The sequence below is a fragment of the Lutra lutra genome, chromosome 12 (genome assembly GCF_902655055.1).
Source record: "Lutra lutra chromosome 12, mLutLut1.2, whole genome shotgun sequence".
NCBI lineage: Eukaryota > Metazoa > Chordata > Mammalia > Carnivora > Mustelidae > Lutra > Lutra lutra.
The window spans coordinates 41,342,327-41,368,746 of record NC_062289.1 but is presented as its reverse complement, the minus strand read 5'-3'; the positions used below and the strand labels follow the sequence as shown (position 1 = coordinate 41,368,746).

Below are 26,420 nucleotides of genomic sequence, written 5' to 3'. Positions count from 1 at the left end.
ATGTTCCTACAAATGAATGTTATTTTCATGAAAGAGTACAATTCTGCCTTAAAACTTTTGCATCTATGACTCCTTCTGTCTGGTACACTCTATGTACTTTCCTCACCCTGATGCTTTATTCTAACCTCTGATCAAACATCACTTTATGAGAGGCTGCCCGTGGCCACTCTATCCCTTCATTTTGAGCTTACCACCTCCTGACACATATGTTTATGTATTGCCTGTCTCCTCCTACTAAAAGGTAAGCCATATGAGAGAGAGAGACTCCGTCTGCTTTTGTTCACTACTGCATTGCCAAGTTCCTAATTGAGTGTCCGGCAAATAGTAAGGACTCAAAAATATTTTTGAAGGAAATGGCAACAATTGGTCTGCTAATAAAGATATTTCTGATACTTAACCTGAAAATTTATAATCCAATATTATGAACGACAAAAATGAAATAAAAGAGCATGTGTTTGGGGCACCTGGGTGGCACAGTTGGTTGAGCGTCCAACTCTTGGTTTCATCTCAGGTCACAATCTCAGGGTTGTGAGATGGATCCCCACATCGGGCTCCATGCTCAGCGGGCAATCTGCTTGAGATTCTCTCTCCCTCTACCCCTCCTGGTGGTGGTTCTCTCTCTCTGAAATAAATTTTTAAAAAAATCCTAAAAAAAGGAAAAAAGTGCACATGTCTATGGGCTTTAACTTTGAATTGAAGGAGATCCTATTTTTATTTATTTTTTTAATCATTTTTTAATTTATTTTCAGCATAACAATATTAATTGTTTTTGTACTACACCCAGTGCTCCATGCAATCCGTGCCCTCTCTAATACCCACCACCTGGTTCCCCCAACTTCCCACCCCCTGACCTCTTCAAACCCTTCAGATTGTTTTTCAGAGTCCATAGTCTCTCATTGTCCACCTCCCCTTCCAATTTCCCTCAACTCCCTTCTCCTAACTCCCCATGTCCTCCATGCTATTTGTTATGCTCCACAAATAAGTGAAACCATATGATAATTGACTTATTTCACTCAGCATAATCTCTTCCAGTCCTGTCCATGTTGCTACAAAAGTTGGGTATTCATCCTTTCTGATGGAGGCATAATACTCGATAGTGTATATGGACCACATCTTCCTTATCCATCCGTCCGTTGAAGGGCATCTTGGTTCTTTCCACAGTTTGGCAATCGTGGCCATTGCTGCTATAAACATTGGGGTACAGATGGCCCTTCTTTTCACTACATCGGTATCTTTGGGGTAAATACCCAGTAGTGCAATTGCAGGGTCATAGGGAAGTTCTATTTTTAATTTCTTGAGGAATCTCCACACTGTTTTCCAAAGTGGCTGCACCAACTTGCATTCCCACCAACAGTGTAAGAGGGTTCCCCTTTCTCCACATCCCCTCCAACACATGTTGTTTCCTGTCTTGTTAATTTTGGCCATTCTAACTGGTGTTAAGGTGATATCTCAATGTGGTTTTAATTTGAATCTCCCTGATGGCTAGTGATGATGGACATTTTTTCATGTGTCTGATAGCCATTTGTATGTCTTCATTGGAGAAGTGTCTGTTCATATTATTTTTTTAAAAAGATTTTATTTGCTTATTCATGAGAGAGAGAGAGAGGCAGAGGGAGAAGCAGGCTCCCCATTGAGCAGGGAGCCCCATGTGGGATTGATCCCAGGACCCCAGTATCATGACCTGAGCTGAAAGCAGATGCTTAACCATCTGAGCCACCCAGGCACCCTTCTTTTGTGTGTGTGTGTGTGTGTGTGTGTGTGTGTGAAGGAGATCCTATTTTTAAAAACTTTCAGTTCTGAATCCCAAAATGGCATAGACCCAAATTCAAATGTTCTTTTTTACTGAAAAAGTTACACTGAAATAAATCTTTATAGAGCCACCACATTCACTTCATTGGAGGAAGGAAAGTGCAATCCCAAATGAACCCAAATCAACTACGAGTTACCTTTTTTATACAAACAAAAAAGAAGAAGAAAAAAGAAAACCCCCCACAATTTGGTGTACTTCCTGTACAGTACTTTTAAGTACCTCCTAACATGGTTTCAAAATAATTCATGTGATTTTTTGCATGTGCTTTTGTATCCAAAGTGCACTGTGATGAGGAAAGTCCATTTAAATAAATTTTAAAAATCAAAATGTATTAAAAGGCTTACAGTTAAAATAATTTCTAACCAAATTCTTTCAGGAAATTTTACAATGCTTTTTAATGCATCTCTAGGAGAGGTCAGAATTTTGCCTTCTAGGTTCCTCTTTGGTAATGTCCCAGAAGAAAAAAGAATGATCAAGACTTCTATTATTGTTAAATATGTATCCATAATCTCATTTTTCTCTTTCCTCTATTAATCCAGAAAGCATATGCTTATGCAGATGAAGATGAAGGACGCCCATCCAATGACTGTTTGCTCATATATGACATTGAAGGTGTAGGTTCCCCTGCTGGCTCTGTGGGTTGTTGTAGCTTCATTGGAGAAGACTTGGATGACAGCTTTTTGGATACACTGGGGCCTAAATTTAAGAAGTTGGCAGATATCAGCCTAGGAAAAGAAGTTGAACCATATCCAGACCCTGATCCTTCTTGGCCACCTGAAAGCATGGAACCGATCTGCCCTCAGCAGGGAACAGACCCCATCACTGGTGGACATCCACCCATCTCCCCACATTTTGGCACCACCACAGTCATTTCTGAGAGTACCTACCCCTCTGGACCTGGTGTACAGCATCCTATGCCCATTCCTGATCCTCTGGGCTATGGTAATGTTACTGTGACCGAGTCTTACACCACCTCTGGCACTCTGAAGCCCTCTGTCCATATTCATGATAATCGACATGCATCAAATGTAGTGGTGACCGAGAGGGTGGTCGGCCCAATCTCTGGCACTGATTTGCATGGAATGTTGGAGATGCCTGACTTGAGAGATGGGTCAAACATTATCGTGACAGAAAGGGTAATAGCACCAAGTTCAAGTCTACCCACCTCTTTGACCATGCCTGATCCTAGAGAGTCATCAAATGTGGTAGTGACAGAAAGAGTAATCCGACCAGCTTCTGGCATGATGGGCAATCTAAGTATACACCCTGAGTTATCAAATGCCCAAAATGTGATTGTGACAGAGAGGGTTGTTTCCGGCTCTGGCATAAGTGGAATTAGTGGCCCAGCTGGGATGACTGGAGGCAGTGGCCTGGTTGGCAGTGCAGCTGGAGGAAGTGGTGGTGGCATTGGGTTGAGCAGCCTGGGAGGAGGTGGGGGCCTGAGTAGCAGCATGGGGGGCACAGCCACCATTGGCCACATGAGAAGCTCCTCTGACCATCACTTTAGCCAGACCCTTGGATCTGCCTCCCCTAGTACTGCCAGAAGTCGAATCACGAAGTACAGTACGGTACAATATACGAAGTAGCCAGGATCCCAGCACACTTGTTCTCAGCTGTGGTGATTCAGCTTCAACTCCCACCACCAAAAACTAACATCGTGATTTATGATGCACAACTAGGTGCTAAGTAACTGTGGAGTGAGGTGGGAAACCACAATGAGAAAAATATGTAAACAGTGCTGTTGGGCAAGAGCTCTCCCTAGCATTTGTAAACCTTTTTCTTATATTAATACTAATGGAATCACGACAATGAACTAAAACTTGAGACAGGGTCTTTCCTGTGCCTGTGCAGTGATAGGATCTTCTGTGTGCCCGGTCCTGTATCTCCAGCACATGGAATAAATTAAACTCAGTCATGCAAAACAAATGGCCTTGAGATGGCTATTGGCACAATTCTCCTTGCTCTATTTAGATTTCCATGAAGTTCAAGCAATATTCAAAAAGGACTAAACATGTAATATGAGCTCACATATTCAGGAAGAACTTGAAATATGTGCCAAGCACCTGGTCAGTTTCACAGATAACAGAAATAAAAATCCAACCATATACTCAGACCATGATTAACCATTAAAGAAAACAAATCTGACTACACAGCTCACAAGCTCACAAGCCACCAAGCACTCCTACCCTAATAATTGTACCAGAGAAAATAATCCTTAAATTAGGAAATGTTTCCTGGGAGGAAACTTCCAAAAGAGAATGGCAATAGGGTGAGATTCATTTGGGGGACATTGACAATGTCTGATCCCAGATCTTGAGAAGGGGTTTCAGCTAAAATTCCCATAGAGTCAAGGAGTTTTCTGATTCTAGCTTGTGTTTAGTAATAGATGCAGTATTTATGAATATTGCATACCAATGAGGTTGCAGGATATCACACTTATTTTTCCCCTTATCACTGTGGCTCTGACCTAATAGTATGAATTTGCCAGGTGTACTTCTCTGACTGAAGCAAGTAACACCTGACATGGTTGTCATCCCTAATGGTAAATTACCTTCCAAAGAAGCAGATGGAAATCACATTGTATTTCAGATGTGTATTCACTAAATGTTATTCATTTATATCCAGCTCTTTATTATACATCTCTTAAGTTAAAATAATTTACTTAAGCTGAGCTGTGAAAAAAAGCCTGCAGTATGGCTAAGCTTTGGGGGAATTTTTTCTTAAGGGGATCTAAAAAAAGTTTCTAGAACATGTAAAATGTTTAATGCGAAAAGTTAGAATTATTCTGTAACCTAATACCACATTATTAGTTTTAATTGAGTTTAGTACTTTTCTAGACAATGTTCTGCTACTATTTTAAAGGGGTCAACTAAAAACCTTTAACAGTGTTGATGGTATTGTGTTGACCCAATTGAAATTGTACTAGACCACCACATATCCTTACTCTCACTCCCTAACTAAATTTTCTCACTAGAATAAATGTTACATTCCTGATTTGATTTGCTTATAAGCTCTTGGCTTATAAAATGCTCCAATTGATAGACAGTTCCCAAATTATATAGTATGATATATTTTTCTACCTTCAAAATTTAATAATGTATTATTTATGGTATGTCATTTCTATGTGTTTGCTATATAGTATTACCTGGTTTTAAAAATCTATAAATAGAATCAAAGCATACTTAGACACAGGTGAGTTTACTATAGCAAAGTAGAGGAATTTTTTTCTCTTTTCTAAATTCAGCGTTAATATGAGCTCACGACAGTGAAACTGGATATGACAAAATCTTTTTATTATTCCCCACCAATTACTCAAGGATTATTCCCCAGCAATTACTCAAGTTTCCCAGGGTGTTACAAGATCAAAGAATAGTCTTTCAACTTCCAACACTTATCAAAGGGGGCTAGGGAGTGAACTAATTTATTAGAGCTATTTTGCTCTATATTATAGCAGATGATGTCAATATTTTCAAAGCCACAATATACATCTTATTTTAAGTCTGTAGACCATGTGAAATTTTGATAGTCTGTAGCATGCCAAAATGTAGAGGTATAAATAAAGTCATTCAGCGGAACTCTTTCTTTTATTTCTTTCTCTCCCATTTGGGGAGGGGGGTTCCATTAATGATGGATAATCTTTCCAGAAATAAAGTCAAAAGGTATTTATTGAAATATACTTGAGTATGCTGGGCTCAGGAGTTTGAAGGAATAAAAATAATTATTGGTTAATTAATTAATGGAATGGTATCTGACGATAAGTAGCTTATGTGTCACTTTGATTTATCATCAGAAGTGTTCTTTAAAGACTCCTGATATCTTCCAAAAAAGTTTTTTAGGTTGTCTAAAAAATGCCAGATTTACCATCTTTAATAACTATTATTATTAAGATCCATTAGTAAAAAACCATGGAAGATATAAAAAGTGACAGTACTAGTTGTCAATCCTTCTAGGAAGATACTTTCAAATAAATTTTTTGTCAGGATTACACACTGGTGTTCTAACTCTTTATTCTTAAATTTTAAAATTATCTTTTTAAGATACAATTCTAACAATCATTTAAAGACATGTCATTTTTTCAATAAACAACCTTTGGGCAGATATCAGTTCTTCTCTGTAGATCCTTTACTGCAACCCATAGACCTTAGGTCATTCTACAGATCTAAGATACGGAAATTATTTTATAAGCAAATAGTTATAATTCAAATCTATATTGCAAGCTGTATCTCAGATCAACATGCTCTTAACAAAAGGGAGAAGGAAGAAATAGTAATTTAAATGTTATGTGTATATAGTTTGAAAAGAAAGTGGTATTTATAAAACATCTGACTTTCTAAAGAGATGGCCCTTAGGGTCAAAAATTAGTGTATCATAAATTCTTTATAATTTAATATTAACCAAAATACCATCTTGGTATTAATTTTGACATTGAATTCCAGATATATCTGCTACATTTTATTAGCTTTTATGTATATCGCCTGATGTAACTGTATGTGCACAAAAACTTTACAGAAAAATAATCTATCTAGGGATATAAGTAGGCCTTCATCTGGACATCTCTTCTCTATTGGCATATAGTTTTTAGCCTTGTAATCTCCATTCAATGTAATTTCCTGACAGAATTTTAATTATATACCTTCAAAAATTACATATTCACTCTAACTGGATGTTTTTAGTTATATACACAACTCATTTCTGAATTTATACCAACATCTGAAGGTCAACATATGATACCCTTTAGCTAGAGTAGGAACTAAAAGGTTTTATAATCATTGGCTAAAATAGCCAATTTAGGAAAGACATTCAAAACGCAAAACTTCTAAAAGTATTTGCCACATTTTCCCATGCCTATTTAATAAATCCCAAACTTTTATAGGATTTCTGGTATTTTTAAGACTTACTCCCTTTGCACTGCAATACACCAGTCCACACAGATTACTAGTCTCCATGAAATAGAATCTGCCTCCCAGTTCTAGATTGTTCAATTTATGCTAGGACTAAAGCATGAATGGATCAACTTATTAACCATCAAAGAATTTTAAAACAAGGAACAACCTATTGTTTAACTGTCTGTATTCCTTCCATTTAGTTATATCTGAATTACTGAATACTTTACCATCAAGCGGTACCTGGTCTAACTTATTTTTCTTTTGCTATTTTTTAAGTATTTTTAAACTCTAATATTCATCTTTGGTGATGTTTAAAACAAGGTGCTTTCTTTCAGGTTTCAATATAAAAATTCTTGGCTTATTTGGGTGCTAATTCCTTGCTTGGTCCTCCACTGGCTATTTTAAGTTGGTTTGTAATTTCCAAAGGCTTATGTTGACAGCAATAAAATGATTGGTATGCTTCCATCATCTTTTCTGAATGGTAAAGGTGGGGAGGTTTAGACTGTAAGGAATAATAAGAGGTCAGCAAATCTAATGATTATTTTCAGTCCAGATGATTTATTTTATTTTCATATTTTTATTTTCACGTTGTTATTTGCACATTGTTATTTTATTTTCACATTGTTAAAACTTATTTTCATTTTCCATTTTCTAGTTTTTTTTTTTTTCTTTTTTCAACTTCCTGGGGTGCCTTCTCTCCAGAGGGCTTCCCAGCAGTGTCTGAGCACAGGCTTGAGCAGCCTTGCACATATACATAAATGACAAGTAGCTGGGATTTTAAACATCTGTTGTTGGATACTTAAGCAACTTTACACTAGCATTGTAATTCTTTTAAAATAGATTTTCTTTTCAAATCATGCCTTTTCATCTTTCCTGGATGTACATCTCCTTTTTGCTCTCCAGTGACACTTTCAGAACACGATCACCTTCCTCTTACACAAAACCTTACCCTTTCCAGACTCGTCTGAACCGCCTGTCCCCTCTCTTCTGCTTGTGTCTTTCCCTGACCTCTAAACAAGGTTCTCACTTTTACTGAAGACTCATAGTCTGGCCCAGAGTCCACTGTAACCTCTCCAACTCCAGAGAGCATTCATAGGAACTCAAGTGACCCCAAAGAGGAGGCAGCTGACACCTGGAATTCTGAATTCTCAGATCTCCATTCTCCCCATCCCAACCCAGCATGGCAGTTTCTGGATCCCTGTGTCAGTCTTCCCAGCCTCTGACCATTTCCTCCTCCTCCTTCTCCTTCCAGCTCACTAGCTCCTGCATTTTGATGGCACAGTGCCTCCACTTCATCAGAGCTTCCTTGTTTTGACTCCTCCCACTTTCCATTATCTGCCACCCCACTTTCCTCCGTGTCTAATCAAGCTTCATGAGTTCAAATATGCTGCCTTTTGGTGAATGCCTTTGAACTCCTTGCCCCGCTCCTCCCTTTCACATCCCAAATCTTTCACATTCCACCTCTGTCCTCACACAAACAGTTAAAGAAGTGATTCAACAGAATTGACTTTTTTTTTTTTCATTTTGAATACTCAGTCTCAAATCTCAGATTAATATAACACGGTTCCTCACAATCCAACCTACTCTGATAGACCTCTCATCTCATTATACTAGCTCACTATTCCATACCTTCTCTGTCGTCAAAACTCCCACACCTCTTCTTTTTTTTTTTTTTTTAAGATTTTATTTATTTATTTGCCAGAGAGAGAGAGAAAGAGCAAGCACAGGCAGGCAGAGTGGCAGCGGAGGCAGAGGGAGAAGCAGGCTCCCCGACGAGCAAGGAGCCCGATGTGGGACTCGATCCCAGGACGCTGGGATCATGACCTGAGCCAAAGGCAGCCGCTTAACCAACTGAGCCACCCAGGCGTCCCTCCCACACCTCTTCTTTCCTCCTCATTCTTAGTTGATGATCTAATCTTACTGTTCACGAGACATCCACCTGTACTTGCACTCTCTCCCTCCATCTTATTACAGTGGAGCTAGTGTCCTATTTATATAAAAAGACAATCCCCCATTTCTGCTCAATGACTTTGCTCCTTCCCTAATAGTCCTTTTTTGAAACCATCTCTCACTCTCTTTCAGAGCCTTTTCAACAGCATCCCTTCCTGGAGCTACTACCTCATTTTTTTGTCTCACCAACCTTCTTTTTTTTTTTTTAAAGATTTTACCCATTCATTTGACAGACAGAGATCACAAGTAGGCAGAGAAGCAAGTAGAGAAAGAGGTGGGGAAGCAGTCTCCCCACTGAGGAGAGAGCCCAATGCGGGGCTCAATCCCAGGACCCTGAGATCACGACCTGAGTCGAAGGCAGAGGCTCAACCCACTGAGCCACCCAGGGGCCCCATCTCACCAACCTTCTTAAGACTCATATACATGTGCCTTCTTTACTTTCTCATGTCCTATCAAACTTCAACCCCATCCTATCCATCCGCTAGAATGGCCCTTGTCAAATTTGTCTAAGACCTACAGATGACCAAACACAAGGTCCACTTTCCTGTCCTCATCTTTCTTAACCTCTGGGAAGAATCTGAAAAAAAGTATCAATTCTCTCTTCACTGCAACACTTTTCTTTCTTGGCTTTTATACCATCCTTTCAAGATATAGCTTACATTTCATTGGCCATGTTCTCTCTTATTTTGTTTCTGTGTCAGTCACAGAACTACCCAACTATTAAATGGTGATGTTCCCCCTAAAGTTTGGTTCCATGTCCTCCGCTCTTAACACTCTACACTGTCTCTATGAGACATCATCGAAGCCCCTTTTAAAATGTTCAAAATTATTAAACACACTTGTACTCCCCAATACCCCCCAATAAACATGACCCCAGCGATCCATTGCTCAAGACAGAAGCTAAGTACTCCTTGATTTCATCCCTTCCTTCACATCCCCCTCCCTCATTTGACCCATTAGTATGTGCTAATGACTTTGACTGATTCTATGACCAAAATATAGCTCAGGCCATCCAACAGCTTCTATCACCATCTGCCACCACCATACTAGAACTGTCTCTCAAGTAGTCTCTCTACTTCCATACTGGCTTTCTTCAAACAATTTTCTACAGATGAGCCTATGTGGCCTTCTAAAATATAAATTAGAATTAATTATATAATTATAATTAATTATAAATGTAAATTAGATTATAATCCTCTGTTTTAGGAATTTTAATGGATTTCTATTAGATTAAATCCAAAGTTCATTAGAGAAGTGTCTTGAAAAAAATCAAGCATACTAAGCACAGATGGAGCATATTAAATTGGCTCAAAATTTTGAAAATGAGCCAATTTGGGGGCATGTACTTAGTGACTGAGTTCAAATAAGGTAAACTCTAGCTGACCCTTACTTTTCCTAATTTTACAAACAAAACTTAGTTATGAGAAAGTTGGTATATCCCCATCTGCTCTGTGCCTATGTGCTAGCCATCCTTGCTTATATAAAACCTAGGGGGAAGAGCATACTATCCAAAGAAATCTACAGATTTAATGTAATCCCTATTAAAATATCAACAGTATTTTTCACAGAACTAGAACAAATAATCCTAAAATTTGTATAGAATCACAAAAGAGCCCAAATAACCAAAGCAATCTTGAGAAAGAAAAACAAAACCATATGTATCACAACCCCAGATTTCAAGATATACTACAAAACTGGAGTAATCAAATAGTATAGCACAAATAGTATAGCACAAAACAAAAACATAGATCAATGAAATGGAGAGCCTAGAAATAAACCCATAATTCTATGGTCAATTAAACTTTGACAAAGGAGGTGACAAAGTAGGAAAAAGACAGTTTTTCAACACAAGTGTTAGAAAAAACTGGACAGCTACATGCATAAGAATGAGACTAGACCACTTTCTTACACCATACACAAAAATAAATTCAAAATGGATTGAAAACCTAAATATGAGACCTAAAATGTAAAAATCCTAGAAGAGAAGACAGGAAGTAATTTCTCTGACCTTGGCCATAGCAACATTTTTCTGGCTATGTCTCCTGAGGTAAGGGAAACAAAAGTACAAATAAACTATTGGGACTACATCAAAATAGAAAGCTTCTGCACAGCAAAGGAAATAGTCAATGAAACTAAAAGACAACCTACTAAATGGAAGAAGATATTTGCAAGTGACAACTGATAAAGAGTTATATCCAAAATATATGAAGAATTTATACAACTCAATACCAAAAAAACCATAAACCACACAATTTAACAATGGGCAGAAGACATGAACAGACATTTCTCCAAAGAAGACATACAGATGGCCAACAGACACATGAAAAGATGCTTAACATCACATATCATCAGGGAATGCAAATCAAAACTACAATGAGATAGCACCTCACATTTGTCAGAACAGCTAAAATTTAAAAAATTAAAAAAATAAAAAGAAATAACAAGCATTGGTGAAGTGTGGAGAAAAAGGAACCCTTGTACATTGATGGCAGGAATGAAAATTGGTTCAGTCACTCTGAAAAACAGTTTGGAGGTTCTTCAAAAAATTAAAAATAGAATTACCGTATAATCCAGTGATTCCACTACTGGGTATTTACCTAAAAAATACCAAAAAAAAAATACTAATTTGAAAAGATATATGCACCTCTATGTTTACTGCAGCATTATTTACAATAACCAAACTATGAAAGCAGCCCAAGTATCCACTTATAAGTGAATGGATAAAGAAGATGTAGCATATAGATACATACAATGGAATATTACTCAGCCATAAAGAAGAATGAAATCTTGCCATTTGCAGCAACATGGGTAGACCTAGAGGGTATAAAGCTAAGTGAAATAAGGCAATCAGGGAAAGACAAATACCATGTGATTTCACTCATACGTGGAATTTAAGAGACAAAACAAAGAAAAAAGAGACAAACAAGAAAACAGATTCTTGAATATAAAGAACAAACTGGTAGTTGCCAGAGAGTGTGGTGGATGAGTGAAATAGATGAGAGATTAAGAGTACACTTATCATAATGAGCACATACTGTATAAAATTGTTGAATCTCTATATTGCATTCCTGAAACTAATGTAACACTGTATGTTAACTATACCAGAATTAAAATAAAATAAAAATAATAAAATAAAACCTAGGGGAAAGAGCCCTTGCTTCAAGAAATTTCCCACAACTGCTCAAAATGTCAGGCTCCAATTCTTGTCAAAGGTCATATATGCGGGTGCTTGGGTAACTTAGTTAAGTATCCAACTCTTGATTTCAATTGAGGTCATGATCTCAGGGTCATGAGATTGAGCCCCGAGTCGGGCTCTGTACTCAGTGAGTGGTGAGTCTGTTTCCCTCCCTCTCCCTCTGCCCCTCCCCACACTCACGCACACACACTTGTGCGGGCTTTCTCTTTCTCTCAAATAAACAAATAAATCTTAAAAAAAAAAAAAAAAAAAAGCCATGCCTGATTGGGCCCAGAATGTAATTTATCATATTTTTCAGTGGAAAATACTTTGCAGTGTTCAAATTAATAGAGATCTTTTTCAAAATGAATGCCAGTTTCTACTTGGTAAATTACTGACCTGTTTTGATCACGTCTGAGGTTGGCTTTACCCATAATTAGGGCCTGAGAAACAGGATTTGTGGGCAATCTGAGGGGGAAGAGGATGGATGTAAAGGAACACCAGTAAGTAAATGCAAAACGAAACAGTAAAGGGAAAATAGCCAATAGAAGCCAGTTACGCCCATGGGCAACCGAACCTCAGCTCTCCTGGGGAAAATGTTGGAAGTCAGTCTAGTGCATGCACTGCAGAGTTAAACCATCCCAGAAAAGAGGGAGACCATGTATTTAGACAACACCTCCTATCAGTTTATAGTTGAGGACAAGCTATGCCTGCTGCACAGGTGGGCCAAGTGGCTATAGCATCAGTGAAGAAACACAATAGCAGCAGTCAGAAACTGGGGGTGTGGGTACTGAAACATAAGGGCAAACAAAATATAGGAAGAGGGCACCAACGGGGTGTGTAACAACCACAGCTATACTCAGCAGCACTCTGGTGGAATATGCAACAAACAAAACATTCGGATTTCATAGGCCTTTCCTAAATATTCCACAGTAAACAAGAATGGATCTTAAGTTAATATATTGATAAACTGAATTTAAAAACATGGTGGTGTAAAATAGGAAAGTCTTCAAGTCCCCCCTGTCATTAATTTGTACCTTTATGATATTGTATGATTCATGTTAATTAGATGCCTGTCCCTGTAAAGTGTTTAGACATATATAATCATCCTCCTATAAGAGATGACTTAGCTTTACTGTTACAAACTTAGGAGTGACCTTGATAGACAATTGGTTTGGATGTCTATTTACTGCTAGAAAGAAGGGTCATGGGTCCATTGAAGTTACCATTTTTTTGTATACACAACCCAACATTTTAAGTTTATTTCCAATAACACCATGTTAATTCACTCACTTTCTAAGGCATGTCCTTGCACCTGGCTTATTTAAAAAGGTACATCAAACACTGTTTTGTCATTCCTTGGATATGGAAGTAATTAAATAACAAATTTGGAATTGATGTGTGATACACAGAAGTTAGCACAGCAACAAACAGAAACTCAATAATTATTTGTTGAATACATACATAAATGCAATCCATTCACTACACAACTTTTCTAAAATCCATCCTTGCATTGACCGTCTATATGAGAACTGAGTCTCCAGACTACTCTATATTGCTTGTCAAATTCCACCATTCCCAACAGGACTTCTTCTAAATTAGTCTTTGACCTGATGATTCCTCTTTAAAACAAGGGACAATATAACTTAATTTTTTTAGATTGTAAAATATATTTTGACCAATTGCCTTAAGTATGCTTTGGGGAAAGATTAGATATATAAAAATTTAGATCTTACTAGGATGTAGTTGGAATTAGAGGGTAAACTAAAAAATAGTTTATTTTTAATATAACTAAACACTTTTTAGTGGACAATGTTTGGAAAATAGAGTCCAGAAAAACTTGGGATGAAAATGTTGCTTTCTTCACATGACAAAGGTCATGGGGGCAGTTGCAAGTGTTCCCAGAACTCTGTGAGGTTGACAAATCAACATGTAGAAACTCAATAATTATTCGTTGGATAGATAAATAAATGTGATCCATTCACTACTCAACTCTTCTAAAATATATCACCTGATAGATTAAATCAAACCTTTGTAGAAATTCAGGCCTTTCCATATGCTGTTGTATGGGAGAATAAATAAAGGTATTTTCTTTCCTAGTGAAAGAATATCTTACTAGATACCCCTGCAGCTTAGATGAAAGGCATGTCAAAATAACTATTCATCGGGGCGCCTGGGTGGCTCAGTGGGTTAAGCCGCTGCCTTCGGCTCAGGTCATGATCCCAGATCCTGGGTTCGAGCCCCACATCGGGCTTTCTGCTCAGCAGGGAGCCTGCTTCCCTCTCTCTCTGTCTGCCTCTCTGCTTACTTGTGATTTCTCTCTGTCAAATAAATAAATAAAATCTTTAAAAAAAAAATAACTATTCATCTTTGCTTTTCATTCATGACCAATAAACAATTTTTTAAAATGATTTTATTTATTTATTTGACAGAGAGAGATCACAAGTAGGCAGAGAGGCAGGCAAGAGAGAGAGGAGGAAGCAGGCTCCCTGCTGAGCAGAAAGCCCGATGCGGGACTCAATCCCAGGACCCTGAGATCATGACCTGAGCCGCAGACAGAGGCTTAACCCACTGAGCCACCCAGGTGCCCCACCAATAAACAATTTTTGAGCTAGTACCTTGATTGCTAGGGCAAGTGGAGGGCATTCAGAGAAAGAATATAAACTTTATAGTTATCCTGCAGTGGAAAAAATCTCCCCATGGCAAATTAATAAATTAATATTTTACTTCACAAATCATCTTCTATAAACATGATTATTGAACACCAATTACCAGGAAAATAATCTACTTTAAATATAAAGCTGAAAATAATCTGAGCCTAGAAAGCTTAAATGTAAACTTACCAGCCACCCAGGCACCCCAAATGAACCAAATTTTTAAAAGGTTATATAATGTATTTTAGGGCGCCTGGGTGGCTCAGTCAGCTAAGCATCTGCCTTCTGCTCAGGTCATGATCCCAGGATTCTGGGATTGAGCCCCGCATCAGGCTCCCTGCTCGGTGGGGAGTTTGGTTCTCCCTCAGGCCCTCCCCTGTCTCATGTTCTCTCTCTCTCTCTCTCTCTCATTCTCTCTCTCTAAAATAAACAAATAAATGAAATATTTAAAAATAAACTTTCTTAAAAAAGATATACAATGTATTTTTAAAATCGTTAAAGCCAAAATGAAGATTAAAAACCAATTAAATAGAATAAAATTTCAAACACAAGTATGAAACTGCCAGAAATTAATGTGCTATAAACTAGAGGAGCAAGCAATAAGGTAAACCATATTTATTGACATATTTATTGACTGTCACCAAAAATGAAATATTAGTAAATAGAAAAAATAGCATATTTATACCTCATGCCATAGGCTTTAATAAATGGTAAGTCTATTACAGACATATTCACTTTAGAAATGATGAAGAAAGAATACTAGTCAAAGAGAGTGTACTAAGTGCTAGTTTCTCTATATAAATGTATCTAATAACTCCCAAAATCTGACCAGGAAGAAAATAGATGAGGTAATTACAATTTATTGAGATAAATTAACTCACCCACAGAAATTTCAACCAGATCTGGATGTTTATCCATTTCAATCTGCTGCAGTAGCATTACACATTTACCTTAACTATAAATAGATAATTCTATGAGGAAAGCTATAATTAGGGATAAATTACATAAATAAAATTAAATTCTACACAAAAGCTAACACGTGTGATAATAACATATTCTTTCAAGACCTAATGATGTAAGCAAGCCATAGAATTATCAGAAAACATTCTTCTAGGAACCCATTCCACATCACTGGTCCATAGAGAAGTTGAAGGTGAAAGGCAGACTCCTTAAAGATGTCACCTTTATTTTCTGTTACTAAGCCTCCTCCCCCATAGAGATCTTTGGGTATGAGGCAGGAGGGAGAGGCACAAAGAGGAATTATATACTGGACCTATGATTTTGGGGTCTAAGCAGTCCAAGAAATCTGTTTCAAAAACCACTGCTTAGCTTTTGACCTGCCTACTCCTGAATTTCTTCCTAGACAACCTAAGCCCACATCCCACTTCAGAGACTGCTAGATGCAAAACTAACAGCATAAAGGGTAAACTACATATACAGTACAGCTTTGCCAAACAGGGTCATGGCCAGAGCCACTGAAGAAACCAGCATGACACTTAGGTAATTATCATAGCGCAGAAGAGCGGCCACTGTCATCACGACCAGGAGTCGGGGGCAGACGAAGATGACATTTTTGTGGGATAAGGCTGCAGCAAGTATGTAATAGTATGTAAGGGCACACTTTAATTAACACAGAGTGAGAAGCTACACTATTCTTTCTGCACTGACTGAGAAGGCATCCCACACTGAGGACATGACGTCACAGAGAGAGTCAACAAGGCCCCTCTGTCAGGGTATAAGTATGATTTTAGGGTGTAAACTGACATCATCCTTATGGTATTAACATAACTCTTTAGGAAACTGACATTTAATCTCTGTGATTTCCAACACCTCCCAAATAACCTGGTTTGCAGGCACCACGGTTGCCATACATAAATTTGGCTTTAACAAGGGGACAGTTTGTTTATCTTCAGTACCATTAACTCAAGGTGGACAGACAGAGGTGTATTCACAACACTGCTCTAAGTCAAAACCAAGACAAGCTTTGTTTACATTTTGTTCATCCCCCCCCAGGCCCATGCTAATGAAAACCTTTTTACTTGAGTCAACTCTAAAACCTACTTGCCCACGGCATTTGACAAACATAGTTTAAGACTTTATATACATTTTAAATTTCCTTTCTTCTAAGACTTGCTAGGAAGAAATAGAGCTGCTCTTGGATACTTAAATAATATCCCCCAGTAACCTGACCCTGATAATTTGATGGCAAATGCTGCCTTAACATCATGTTATTTGGCCTAAATGGATTACATTTTTCTTTTCAAAAATAATTTGTACTGGCCTGCATTCAATTACCTGTTTTTGATGGCATTACTTTTAAAAAATGTAAGTGTTAAAATACTCTCTTAGATGGACATGATGTATGGAATGAGAATGTCCCACTATTTTAAAAATGTCCTAGTACGAGACAACATTACAGAAGCATAGAACAATACTTAAATATCAAGAGCATCCCTAAAATTCTATGTATACTTTCATACGAGCAAATGAGACACTACTGGTTTGATATCAAAGATTAATGAAAGGACAAACTTACTTTTAGAATTTGCTTGCAGTGCCAGCTATTAAACTTAATAGTTTGGTAAACTCTAAACTATGTAAAGAGTTTTTGTAACAGATAATAGCATTTGGCCATCAACTCTTTTTTATTCTGCTTTCATATATCCAGTCAATACTGAATAATGGTTTGGTATTTATAGAAATGGACTGTAATCAGGAGGTAGAATTCTTCCCCTACTTTGGCATTACTACACTGTACAGCCTCCCAGGGTTATACCTATAACATGGATCGGAGAGAAGGAAGAGAGGAGAGATTGCATTAGATCATCTCTAGGGTATTTTTAAGCATTAATATTTTCATGCTGTTTTTAAGATGGCTGTACCCCACAACAGAAACAAAAGTAACTGCTCTTTATCTACCTAAGCTCAAAATCATGACCTACGTTTTGCCTGGAAAAGGATTTCGGTTAGTAACTAGCCACTAACTAACTTCTTTCAGGATTCTACTTTGAGATCACTTCAACAACTGTCCCAAGGAGTAAATACAAATGAGGTGATGGGGCATCAAGTGTCCACTTCTCAGTTACTGCAAAATCTTTTAAATCTGTGTCTAATCAGAATCTCCAGATTCAAATTCTGAATCACTGAGAACAGGAGTTACAAATGGGGAGATATGGAGGAATCAGCTGAAAGATCTAGTACCTATCTCTATTGCTTGCTGTTTCTTTTCTTTTCTTTTTTTGAAACTCACCCTATGAATAAATAGCAAGTCAGATAAGTAGATAATTTCCTATTTCAGAAGAAATCAACCAATCACGATACAAAGGGTGGAAACCCTTGCAAATACTTCCATCAAACATAGCCAGAGAAGAGTATAATTTTTCTCCTAGTCAAAAACAATAACACATAGAGATCTAGATCTGTCTCATTAATTCTCTTAACTAAATTAAATTATTCTAATTCAATATTAATTGAAATAAAAATGAATTTCTTTAGCTGACTACACAATAATCAACTTGCCCTATGATGCATATTAATGTAATGCGCTATTATATGTTGATTCAGAGCCTGTTTGGAAGTAGTGGTGGAAATAAAACCATCATAACAGCCACTGACTTCTCCCTGAACTTTTAATTCCTTCTTAAGCTCTGACTGACCCATTGTTTATAACCATACGTCTGTTTAAGAATCCTTACTGGCTTTTCCCATTCTCCACTGTTCTGCAGTTAGTCCCATTACAATAAAAGGGCCTCCCAGATTAATTTCTGCTTGATGGCCCAGAAGCTGTGCATTCTCTTCTATGCCTTCATATTTTCCTTTCGTCACAGACACCAAAAGAAATTTTATGTACATGGGCCATGGTCAGCTGGGGGGCACATAGAAAGAAGATGTCAACCTTATCTTTTTTAAAGCCTAAAATTCCATTTATTTGACATACTTTGTATTCTATTCTCCTCTTATATCTCTATAATTCAAATCCGAAGCAGCATAGCACACTGAATTTCCACAAGACACAAACCATTTCCATAGCTGTTTCTGGTACGTTCCCAGGGATAACAATGCACAGTTCTCCAAGGACTATCCCTACTCATTGATATAGCCCAAATTCTCATCATCCTTCCTTCTCTACTCTAAAATAATTCGAATGCTTTGTGTGAAAATTAAAAAACAAAAAAAAAACAAAAAAAACAAAGCCAAACACAGTTACAGTCAACGGAAAGGTCTTTGGTGGGCTGGATTGGAGAGAACCACTTCACACCATCCTGTCTCTTGGAAATCATTTCAAGCAACAGTGCCCTTTATATTTCTCACATATTAAGAAACACAGGAAAAATGCCACTGTGTCCCCAAAGCCCAAAACTCACTAGCACTATTGATAGAGGTTATATTTGAAAAATAAAAGTATTTAATGCTGTTCTAACCTTGCTATAAAATAAAGTTTTTCCAAGGTAGAGACAATTGTCACATTTCAAACCTGTGAACAATTTATGAAAACAAAGGATGAAAGCTCAGTTATATGTAAAACCGTTGTAAAAGAATTTTTTTAAAAGCTTATCTACTCAAGCATAGCTTTCCATAACTCTTGGTTTAAGTATTTATCTAACACACAACGGAAGAGTAAATTAATATCTGGAGGATCTCTGGATGTACTTCAAAACTTGATACCATACGCATACTTAATCAGGTCAATTTATTTTTGAATTTTTGAATCTTCAAATATTAGATTTGGCTTGGATGGTTGTATCCAAATACCACATTTTTGTAATAATTCACTTTTTCCATTGCTTAAATATAATTTCCTGCTTTCTTATAAATATTTTCAACATACAATTCATTTATCTTCATTTTAGGATACTATGTCAGCCCTCTATTGCTCTCTCCTATGCTCCCCAAAATGCCAGACTAAGACTCTCAAAGATTAAATGTTATTTAGAATAATTCCCACTAACCAGTGATAGAGCACTTCTTATTCCAGAATTGTAGCAGTGAGGTAGTGAAGACAATATCAGTCTCTAACCAACACATATTAGCAGTTAGAGAACATTCAACCACATTTTCTTTTTATGTTTGTTAATGATACTTGCCAACTTGCAATTTTTTCATGGGGAAAATATATCTATTCTAAACCCACACTAACAATGGATAAAAGAGAAATGAAAAAAGGGAAGTGATTTTTCAGGAACATCTAGCTGCAGCTCTGTTTACCCCTTAAATTCTCAGGTTCCTGATTTCAGTTTCTCCTTAATATTTATGAGGATTTCAAATGTGTTCTTTACCCATGTTATGTACTTTTTTTTTTTTAACCAGTGGAAATGCCACAAAGAATGAGCAAACTCTGCCTTGTGGTTACCTTAAGACAGTTTAGTCAATTAGTACCATATATAATAGGTTCAACTGTATATTGAGGAAAGAAAGTGCAAAAATGTGGGAACAAACATACTAGTGAAATTAGAGTCTCTTTATCCTAACCTTATTTTTTCAGAACATCTTTAAAGTTGAGAAATGCAGTTTGATAGGATTTCTCAAGGAGGGAAGCAGGAATCACCTGAATTAAGAGATGAGAGTTTCCTTATTCTCTCTCCCTACACCATCCTTTGGGCCTGATCCCTTTTCACAAGGCCCTCTGCTCAAAGTGTCAGTCCTTGAAGTTGGTTCTGTAGTGGACCTGTGTGTGTGTGTTGTCAGTATATATAATTTTGCTTTTATGATGTTGGCAGAAGAAGCAGCCTACTAATTTTATTCAGCATGATGATAGGCCCTAACATTTTAATTATTTTTCATGTTGTGAGTAATTTATTATTCATTGGGTATCTTCCCTGTAAATCTTGTCCTCACTCTATAAGATTTTTCTTTGGTGTCCAACAAAGGGTTTCATTGCAATAAGAATCAAGGTGTGTCTATGTTCTTACCCAGAGCTCAAACAATGCCAGCCTTCCAGACCAGCCCAAGAGTTTGGGGTGGGGAAACAGAGTCATTATAGAACATCTTCATTCCTCTGCCCAGAGAGCACCAGAGTTATCATCCATGCCCTCCTAAAAGAGCATCTTGAAGCAGATCTTCCTGCAGAGCCGAATTCAGAACCCAGAGGACTAGGACTAACATCAAATCGTACTGGGGTTCCTGTGCAAGAGAGACTCGAAGGAATGGATTGGCTCCTTTTCAGAAACATTTGCCTTTTGATTATTTTAATGGTAAGTAGAATTTAAGGCCTGGAAAGGAAATGCAGACTTAAGACTTAATTCTTCTGTCAGTTGTCAGACTTTCTGCATGGGATTTATTCCTTTCTAAACCTGTTCCTATAGAGAGAGTTCTGTGAGTTCAGCCAGAGGTGACTTGAAAGGACTCTTCATGCTTTAGGGACCAAATGCCATAGAAAAGCAGGGGGATTAGAATTCAATGGCATCACAGGCATAGTCTAATTCAGATTAAATACTAGAACAATTCTAAAATTTATAGTCAAAAACAAAATTATTTTTCTATTCTCTTTTATTTATGCTTAAACCAAACAGGTTGTTGTCAAAATTCCCAGTGCAAATGGATTCTATATATGTAGGGAAGTAAAGTTGGTCAAGCCCATTTCTTTTATTTATTTATTTATTTATTTATTTATTTAAAGATTTTATTTATTTATTTGACAGAGGGAGAGAGAGATCACAAGTAGGCAGAGAGGCAGGCAGAGAGAGGAGGAAGCAGGCTCACTGCTGAGCAGAGAGCCCGATGCGGGCTCAATCCCAGGACCCTGAGATCATGACCTGAGCTGAATGCAGAGGCTTAACCCACTGAGCCACCCAGGTGCCCCAAACCCATTTCTTTTAAACAGTTATTTCCCTGCGGGTTTGTTTCAAAAATGAAAGAATGTTAGCTATGTCAAAATTACATTATGAATAACCATGAAATATTTAACTCATATGAGAATTTTTTCCTATCAGAAATGGCTAAAGAAAATGAAGAAAACCAAGTCATTAGGACAAACCCTTTCTGGCACTATTAAAGTATTCCTGCAGTCCAGGAAGGAACCATTTAAATGATATATTTCTTTAAAATAAGCATGGCTTTTTGGATATTATACTAGTTTCCTCCAACCCTTGGGTACTCAAGGCATGAAGTGCTTTCCAGACAGGTATCCTGCATAGCAACTATCCTATCCTTGAATAAGGTAAGGCAGCTTCTGATGCCAGGCCCCTTTAGAATGAAGATCAGGCTAGTCAATTCACTAATTTTCAATTAGAAAAATCTATTTTAAAAACTCAACTGGGGGGACCTGGGTGACTAAGTCAGTTAAGTATCCAACACTTGATTTTGGCTCATGTCCTCTCATGATCGTGGAATCAAGCCCTGAGACGGGCTCTGCACTCAGCAAGGAGTCCGCTTGAGAGTCTCTCCCTCTCTCTTTGCCCCCCCCCCAATTCATGCACTCTCTTTCTCTCTCTCTCATAAGTGAATAATCTTTAAAAAAAAACAATTAAACTAAGTTAGATTACATTAGACATAAGTCTATTGATGGTCAAATGACAGAACAATTCAGTCAACACAGTTAAGAAAAAGTAAAAGGAATGATAAGAGGAGGGGATCATTAGGAAATCATACATATTTTGTTTTCAAAGCAAATAAAGGCAAATACCCTATTTTTTACCTTACCTCAGTCTCCCAGGAATGTCCACAGTGATACTAAGATATTAGCCTGGAAAATTATTTCCACCATATTCTCAGGCAACTGGCATTATATGGGACTCATCTGTACATCAGTTCTAAAAGGCAGAGAACAGCCAAGGCTAGGGAGATAAGGGAACACATGGCCATCCAGTTGGCCCAGCAGGTGCCATTATTTTGGGCTTCACAGTTTCCACAAGCTTCAAAAGCAATGCAGGAGCCTAACACTGCCAAAAGATCACACAGCCCAAGCTTGGAAGGGAACATTCCATTCTCTGAGTTTGGGAGATTATTAAATAAGACCACTTTTGAAGAACATTTGTAAACTGAAAAACTCCAAAAAGAAGTGTACTTCCTTGTTAAAATGACCATCATTTACTTATGTTATTAAAGGAAAAGGAAAGAGTCTGACTCAATTTTTTTTTAATTTTTTAAAGATTTTATTTATTTGACAGAGAGAGAGATCACAAGTAGGCAGAGAGGCAGGCAGAGAGAGAGGGGGGAGGAAGTAGGCTCCCTGCAGAGCAGAGAGCCCGATGCGGGGCTCCATCCCAGGACTCTGGGATCATGACCTGAGCCGAAGGCAGAGGCTTTAACCCACTGAGCCACCCAGGCGTTCCCTGACTCAATTTTTAATAGAAATTAAGAATCCTCCATATTGGGACACTTGGGTGGCTCAGTCGGTTAAGCATCTGCTGTCAGCTCAAGTCATGATCCCAGGGTCCTGGGGCGGAGCCCCGCGTTAGGCTTCCAGCTCAGCACAGAGTTTGTTCCTCATTCTCTCTCTGTCTGCCACTTCCCCAGCTCGTGCTCACACTCTCTCTCTCACTCTCTCTCAAATATACAAAATCCTTTTTTAAAAAATTATTTTTTAAATATTTTATTTATTTATTTAAGATACAGACAGTGAGAAAGAGCATGAGCGAGGAGAAGGTCAGAGGGAGAAGCAGACTCCCCAAGGAGCTGGGAGCCCGATGTGGGACTCAATCCCGGGACTCCAGGATCATGACCTGAGCTGAAGGCAGTCACTTAACCAACTGAGCCACCCAGGTGCCCCTAAAAAATTATTTTAAAAAAAGAGAATCACCAGTATAGACCCCTTGTTATACTTCTGGGGGTTATCTCCATGCTTTTAACTCAGATAAATCTTCTGTTTTTATAAGGAAAACTGATTGCATGCACCCAGATTTTAAAGGCTACTTCTGAGCACTAAAGTCTGCCTTCTATTCTCTGCACAGGCATGTTTTATGACAATAATTGAAGAGTTAATTTTTCTTCTCCTTGATCTTGGAAGAGTATTATATTTCAGATACTCAGCATCTCTTTTTGGTAGCACTGATTTATTATTCTTACTGATTTTCATGGTTTTATTTATTTATTTATTTATTTATTTGATTTTCATGTTTTTGATGTTTAATTTCTCCCTACTTCCCACTGATACTACAGTATTTGTGTTTTACATTTCTTGGTAATTGTGATGGATTTAAGGTGTTTTCTAATAGATTTCTAATAGATCTTTTAACCTCAACTAATAACGTTTGTAATTAGGAAGCAGAAACTTGGAGCATGTCTCAAGATTGGAATAAGTTAGGGAAAAATCAGTATAATATTATGGGTGTTGTGAAAAATAGGCACACCTACTTGTCTTTCATTTTTTGAATGTGAACTCTGCCCTTTTTTCATTAACGAAATCAAAGGCCATCTGGGCATCATTGGAGCTTACACTAATGAGGGTGTGGCAGCTTCTCAGAGATGGGTACTTTGTGTCATCTATATCTGAACCACAAAGAGTACTTTAAACAAGATTTTGACTGACATGATCTATAAATGGTACCCAAAATTTTAAGCTACAATAGGGTGTCTCATTTTACCACGTGAGACTTTCAGCATCTTCCTCCTAAAGACGTTCATCATGTTTTGCCTAAAATGGGTAGGGGTGGTCAGGTATCATCAAAACTGAACTGGGATTCAGAAGCCCTAAGGGTGAGTTACAGCTTCCCCTCAAAGGGGCTGGGTAACTTTGGTCAAAGCACCCAACCTTTCAAGGGCTTCATTGTGTCCCGTGTCAGGAAACACGGTTAGACATGATGTCATGAAGCTTCTGGTAATGCAGAAACTCTGTGTTTCTTTAATGACCTCTACTGAAAAGTCAGGGAGTAGAAGTTCATTTCTGACTCCCAAATATTCTTTAGCCAAAGAATCTAAAGACTTAGGTCATGCTATGGATTGTATAAGTTTTGCTAGGAAAGAATCACTTAAGACAGAACAATTATTAGCTGTGAGAGACCTGTATTTTATCAAGTTGATACCATTTAAAAAAAACAGCCAAGTACCTTTTATCAGATAGGAATGTTTGTGCACATATGGTGGTCATTCCTACTACATATGAGATGTAAACATTTCAACCAAGTCGTACCCTTCCTGAAAAGTAAAGAAGGTAGGTGGTTTAAGCATATAAATGTTATCTCACTCTAAGTTGAAAACAGACATCAGAGTTTAAAACTGTATTTAGAACAAAGCGAGACACTTTCAATTTAGCTCTTACATAAACAAGGTGATTCTGCCATGTAGAACAGAAATTTGTGTTTTATTTCATTGTCAGGCAAATCTCTCGGAGTATGGACTTATGGGAACACCACCACCAACAATAAAAACAAGTTATCTGATTTTATTCTTTACTTGTGCTAACCAGAATACCCTAGATAACACTAAATGACTGGTTTTACTACTGCTTGTCACAGAAACATTGATGTCCCAATTGGGCCAGTGCTGTATCCTTTCCATGTTTCTTTTATATTGTCTGTTACTTTGCAATATCTTTCCTCACTTACCAGCTTTCCTCCTTCTTTCAACACGAAATGCCAAAGGTCACATGGAAGCAAATCCCACCTCTATTATTTTTGTTGTTGTCAATATAAGTGGTTAAGGAATTATAATATATATTTTAATCCAAGTAGGAAAATTTATATTTTTGCCTTCAGATTGGTAGACTTCATGTTGGACTAAAAAAAAAAAAAAAAAGTGAAATCCCAAGAGATATCTAGCATTATTATTGTAACATGACCCATAATTTTACTATGGTCTTCTCAAGAGTATCTACTGTGGAGTTGTAGGATAAAACTCCTGCACTAACAATACTTCATGGCTCTTGAGATTCTGTGATGTTTCCCCTTTTTCAAAGATACTTCTCTTTTTAAGAGGACTTCTCAGTCCTGAGTACACAGTCTTCGGACTCTGCGTTAGTCCCTGAGGATCCAGGCAGGAGTTCCTTACAAAGTAATAAAACTATTGTTTGAGCTGCTGGGACATTTTCTTCCTTTTCCAAATGGGAGCCCTATTGGAATATTTCATGCACAGGGAGCACCTCTGATGAGAGGGTTTGTGGAAGGAATGACTGGAGTGAAACCTTCAGATATTACCTGCATGAGAAGTATTTGCCTTTCCTTTCTACATTGAAAATTACACGGCTTACAAACTAAAATGTTACTACTCGATATACCTTCAATTATAAACAAAAATGGTATAATTAGGCTTGTACTTGGCATCTCTAACATACCTCTATGAGGATACCAATGGCTTTACTCAATTATTTTTACAAGTATTATTCAGGAGAGAACTGCTTATTAATAAGATAGTCCTAGGTGTGCAAGTGACTTCAAAAACTGACATCAAAAAGGAAGACACAAAAATGAAAAATAGACTTGTTCAGTAGCTACTACTAATCACTTGGTATGTAAAAGAATAATGTGTAGTCTAATATTGCAGTAAGCACAAATAATGACTTAGATTCCAATATCTTGTATAAAATCATCATATTCTCCCTAGGAGAAAGTAATGACCAAGAAAAATGGGCCCAGAAAAACTTCAGCAATTTACCAAAATTGGCTATAGAATATTATCTATCGTTTTATTCTCCCTAGAATGAGTACATCATTACAGACTAGAACTCCCCCACAAAGGACTGTGAAAATAGTTCACATTTTATCAATGAAAATTTTTAAATAATGAGTGGGTTTCATTTCTTTTTTTTTTTTTTAAGATTTTTTTTTTTTTTTTATTGATTTGACAGACAGAGATCACAAGCAGGCAGAGAGGCAGGCAGAGAGAGAGGAAAGGAAGCAGGCTCCCTGCCGAGCAGAGATCCCGATGCAGGGCTCGATCCCAGGACCCCGGGACCATGACCTGAGCCGAAAGCAGAGGCTTTAACCCACTGAGCCACCCGGGCGCCCCAGGTTTCATTTCCAATTTATCTTTCTCACCAAGTCACTTCACCAAATTTCCTACCTATATGCTAA

General features: G+C 37.6%; 2 protein-coding genes and 1 long non-coding RNA gene across 3 annotated transcripts in view; 2 read left to right on the top strand and 1 right to left on the bottom strand.

The window, feature by feature from the left end:
• Positions 1-4,390, top strand: part of DSG1 (desmoglein 1) — a 34,953-nt gene extending 30,563 nt beyond the window's left edge. Inside the window, exon 15 of the mRNA XM_047697446.1 lies at positions 2,350-4,390. Coding sequence (XP_047553402.1) covers positions 2,350-3,396 — 1,047 coding nt within the window. The 3' untranslated portion in view covers positions 3,397-4,390. The remainder of the gene's footprint in view (positions 1-2,349) is intronic.
• The window catches only part of LOC125082157 (uncharacterized), a 238,107-nt gene that overhangs the window by 101,585 nt on the left and 110,102 nt on the right, over positions 1-26,420 (bottom strand). The window lies entirely within an intron of this gene.
• DSG4 (desmoglein 4) overlaps positions 20,544-26,420 on the top strand; it is a 43,955-nt gene continuing 38,078 nt past the window's right edge. Inside the window, exon 1 of the mRNA XM_047697448.1 lies at positions 20,544-20,666. Coding sequence (XP_047553404.1) covers positions 20,619-20,666 — 48 coding nt within the window. The 5' untranslated portion in view covers positions 20,544-20,618. The remainder of the gene's footprint in view (positions 20,667-26,420) is intronic.